This window comes from Balaenoptera acutorostrata, chromosome 19 (genome assembly GCF_949987535.1).
Source record: "Balaenoptera acutorostrata chromosome 19, mBalAcu1.1, whole genome shotgun sequence".
NCBI lineage: Eukaryota > Metazoa > Chordata > Mammalia > Artiodactyla > Balaenopteridae > Balaenoptera > Balaenoptera acutorostrata.
Genome location: NC_080082.1, coordinates 12252514 through 12257198, shown reverse-complemented (window position 1 = coordinate 12257198; position 4685 = coordinate 12252514). Strand labels below are relative to the sequence as shown.

At 44.6% G+C, this 4685-nt stretch overlaps 1 protein-coding gene across 1 annotated transcript; it reads left to right on the top strand.

Moving 5' to 3' along the window:
- The first annotated feature begins 1112 nt into the window (after window positions 1–1112).
- Window positions 1113–3066, top strand: LOC103013736 (ADP-ribosylation factor 1-like). The gene is made up of 2 exons (XM_057534470.1): window positions 1113–1147; window positions 2403–3066. Exons 1-2 carry the CDS (start codon window positions 1113–1115, stop codon window positions 3064–3066), a joined length of 699 nt encoding a protein of 232 aa, XP_057390453.1.
- Window positions 3067–4685: the final 1619 nt, after the last annotated feature.

Below are 4685 nucleotides of genomic sequence, written 5' to 3'. Positions count from 1 at the left end.
TCCCAGTTCAGGGGTCTTTTGTGGTTGGGAAGTAATGCTCAAACTCTTTTGAAAGCTGAGATAGGTGAGCAGTTTTGAAGGTTTCATGGCTTTGTTGGATAGCCGGTAGCCACATATTATACAAAGTGGGCTTGGAGAATGTGAATCGCCTGTTGCAATGAATTTAAGTAGGACTCTTGGTATTTTCTTTTAAATGTAGCTTTCTTTTTGTGGGCAGTCTTTGAGTCTTCTGCTATCTCATCATTGGGTCTTTCCCCCTTTTCAAAGAAGCTCTCCAGAGACATTTGTTTTTTACTCATTTTGGCTAGGGTTATCTTGTGGGCTTACCAAAACTGTGACTGAGACAAGTGCGCAGTGTGGGAAAGAGGCGCGGATGGAGGTGGTAAATAAAATAATGGGCGGGCTACGCGTGGACTGAAATAAGTGTCAGATTCTGACTTAAAGCCTGCCACCAGATGCAGCTGTACAATTGAAGTACATCAACTCACTTGCCACTATAAAGCCTGCCACCAGATGCAGCTTAATTGTCACTTGACACTCACTGATAGGGTTGTTTTTTTTTTTAACATCTTTATTGGAGTATAATTGCTTTACAATGGTGTGTTAGTTTCTGCTGTATAAGAAAGTGAATTGGCTATACATAAACATATATCTGCATATCTCCTCCCTCTTGTGTGTCCCTCCCACCCTCCCTATCCCACCCCTCTAGGTGGACACAAAACACCGAGCTGATCTCCCTGTGCTATGCGGCTGCTTCCCACTAGTAAAGCCTTTATTATTTTCTGATTTTAGACTTTGGGATCAGTTCTGTGATTTATAAGGTTTGTATTACAGGATTCCTTTACATATTAAGCAGAAAGTAGAAGGGTATTGGGCATGTAATTGGAACTTCTGAACTACCAAATCTATTTATTTATTTTGTGATTCTCTGCATGTTTTTCACAAGGGAGAAAGTGATTGATAGTGAGATATCAAGAGACACAGGCAAAAGACACAAATCCTTTTACAGTAGGTAAAGGATAAAGGATTTAACAGTATGGTGATGGCTATACCAAGTTGGAGACTCAGGAGTATTCTTCCCTTTGGAGGGGCAGTTTCCACGGCCTTAGACAATGACACAGCCTGTGGAGAGGCGCTCCATAGGCAGGCAGGTTTTTTCAGGAAGCTCAACCTGGGTCCGAGAAGAAGGCCAGTCTGCCCCTCTGGCCTTTATGTTCCTGTGGCTGGCTATACAGAGAAGCACCTGTCATTCTAAGTCTGTGTTATGTGTTTACCTGCTGCTCTGGGGAATCAGGAAAAACTTAAGTTAACCCTGTTGGTTGTCCTGGGGATGTTATGTCCATCTTTTATCACTTTGGGTGCATTTCAGTCCTAGCACCCTTCTGGGAACATACAGCAGGCTGTACGGTATCAGAGATTGCTTTTTATCACTCCTGGGATCTGATTATCCCACATAGAAATGGGCTGAAGGACTTTCTTAAGTCCTATCTTGACACAAGTAAGAAATTTACACTCTCCCAGCATCTAATTGTACATATTAAATATGTGAAGTTTTTGTATACCTCATAAAGCTGCAAGAAATAAACTCTCTCAACATCAGATTTCTCACAAATAAAGTGGACTTAATAATAATAAACTCACTGCTAGTGATGGTAAAGATAATAGATGAACTTGCCTTGAAAAATGTAGAGTCCTAGTCATATTGAGATGGGAGGAGATTTCATAGGGCTTTTGGATTTGGGTGTGACACAGTGATTGTGTGACCCATTTGCAAACCCTCTCATGTAAAAAAAGGTTTTAGGTGATTGTAGTAATAGATTTGGCTGTTTCAGGTTCTGAGATGTAGGGGGAAGTTCCTCTCCATTCACAAGGAGACACTGAGTATAAGGGATGGAGAAGCAAATGCAAAGAGAGAAAGGGGAGAAATTTGACTTGGTCCAGATTTGGCCAAAGTTTTTGATGTGTTATGGTGTTTTACTTTATGCTTTAAGTAATTGGAAACTATGGAAGGATTTTAAGAGCGGAGTTTTATATTCTCTATTTTTTCCTGAGACTGTACTCTTCTCATTTGTCTTGTACCTGTGCCACATCTATTCTTTCTGCATCTTTCAGTAAAACATTTTAGGGCTAAATTAACTAGGTTTAAATTATGTTTCATATTGACAAATGTTTGATATTGCTATTGCTTGAGATTTGTATATTTACACATCTATAATCCGTCTTCACATCGTTATTTTCTAAAGTTGCATTGAAATGCATCGGTTTTGAAGGAAGACATACAAATAGCCAAATGGTATATGAAAAGGTGCTCAACATCACCAGTAATCAGGGAAATGCAAATCAAAACCACAATGAGATATCACCGCACACCTGTCAGGATGGCTATAATTTAAAAAAAACAGGGGGGCCACCGTCAGAGCCGCCACCTTGTGGGAGCGAAACCAGCGCCTGCCTCGGGGTAGCAGCTGCACCGGCCGCCGAGGGCTTCTCTGGCCAGCGTTGCTCCTACTAGTCTACAGCGTGGGGCGTATCTTTGCAAACCTCTTCAAGGGCCTTTTTGGCAGAAAAGAAATGTGCGTTCTCATGGTGGGCCTAGATGCTGTGGGAAAGACCACCATCCTGTACAAACTGAAGCTGGGTGAAATCGTGACCACCATTCCCACGCTAGGCTTCAACGTGGAAACTGTGGAATACAAGCACATCAGCTTCACTGTGTGGGACGTGGGCGGCCAGGACAAGATCCGGCCTCCATGGCGCCACTACTTCCAGAACGCACAAGGTCTCATCTTCGTGGTTGGCAGCAGTGACAGAGAGCGTGTGAATGAGGCCCGAGAGGAGCTTATGAGGGTGCTGGCAGAAGACGCGCTCAGGGACGCCGTTCTGCTCGCGTTTGCTGACAAACAGGACCTCCCCAATGCCATGAATGCAGCCGAGATCACCGACAAGCTGGGGCTGCACTCTCTGCGCCACAGGAACTGGTACATTCAGGCCACCTGTGCCACCAGCGGGGACGGGCTCTATGAGGGACCGGACTGGCTGTCCAATCGGCTCCAGAACCAGAAGTGAGCTGGACTCCTCTCTCCTCCCCTCTCACTCCCTCCTTCTACCCTCGCTTTACTCTCATGTGGCAAACGTGCCCCTGGGGTGTGAGTGCCAGAAGCTATCTCCATGGTCGGCCGCAGTGTGCTTCACCATGCTGTAAATGTGCAGACGCAGCCTGCACCTGGGGTTTTATTTAATGTAAATAGTTTTTGTTTCCAATGAGGCAGTTTCTGGTACTCCTATGCAATATTACTCAGCTTTTTTTATTATAAAAAGAAAACCAACCCATTGTTCAGTACTGAGAAGCGATTTTAGGCACACGGGTCATCCAGGAGTCGCTGTGTCAGACAAGCCTGATGCTCCTCCGCTGGGCTTTAGATCTGTGTTGAGATCCATTTTGGTGGTTGGTTTTTAACCCAAACTCAGTGCATTTAAAAAAATAGTTACAAATACAAGATAAGGAGAACACTTGAACACACGGAAGGGAGAAATGTGCCTAGTGTAGGTTCTGCAGTAATGGCCTGAGTCCGGTCCACCAGTGGTCTGTTTCCCGTTGGGAACATGAAACGGGGCAGAACCAGCCATGATCCATTCTGCATGGTCACAGAAGGGTCCCTGTGATTTGCTCTGTCTTGGGTCATCCCACACCCCATAGCGTTTGTGCTTGCATCTGTGCTTACATGGCCGTCCAGGAGATGGGCTGGAGGCTGCAGCTGCTGCTCTCAGACCCCTTGGAGGAACCCCAGCCTTTTCTTGGGTCAGCATGGGCACTTTGGTTGGAACGCTCTGGTTTGAGCGGGAGCCCTGCAGTCCCCTTGCTTGCCTGCTCTGGGCTCTCGAGGTTTCACCAGCAGGAGCGCGGGTGGTCATCCTTGAGCCCCAGCCCTTCGGAGCCCCTGTCTACGTGTGCTTTCACTCCCTCAGCCTGCAAGGGTCGGATTTGCCATCGAAAAATGATAACCTCTACTTTTTTCTTTTGTATTTTGATAAACACTGAAGAAGCTGGAGCTGTTAAACTTTATCTTGGGGAAAACTTCAGAACTGGTTTATTTGGTGTTGTGGAACCTCTTACTGCTTTCAAAACACAATTAGTAATCAAGTGTTTTGTATACTTGTTTTCAGTTTTCATTTCGACAAACAAGCACTGTAATTACAGCTATTAGAATAAAATCTCTTAACTAAAAAAATAAAAAAAGTAAAATAAAAAAGACAGGGGACTTCCCTGGTGGTCCAGTGGCTAAGACTGTGCTTCCAACACAGGGGCCCAGGGTTCGATCCGTGGTAAGGGAATTAGGTCCCACATGTCACAACTAAGAGTTCGCATGCCGCAACTGAAAAAGGTCCCACATGCTGCAACTAAAGATCCCACATGCCAGAAGGAAGATCCTGCACGTGGCAATGAAAATGCCGTGTGCCCAACTAAGACCAAATGCTGCCAAGTAAATAAATAAATATTTTAAGAAATATTTAAAAAATAGTTAAAAAAAGAAAAGCAACAAACAAACAAACCAAAAAACAAAAGATACGTGTTGGGAGAATGAGAAGAAGAGGGAACCTTTGTGCACTACTGCTGGGAATGTAAGTTGGTGCAGCCACTGTGGAAAACAGTATGCAGTTTCTCAAAATAAAGTAGAACTACCCCG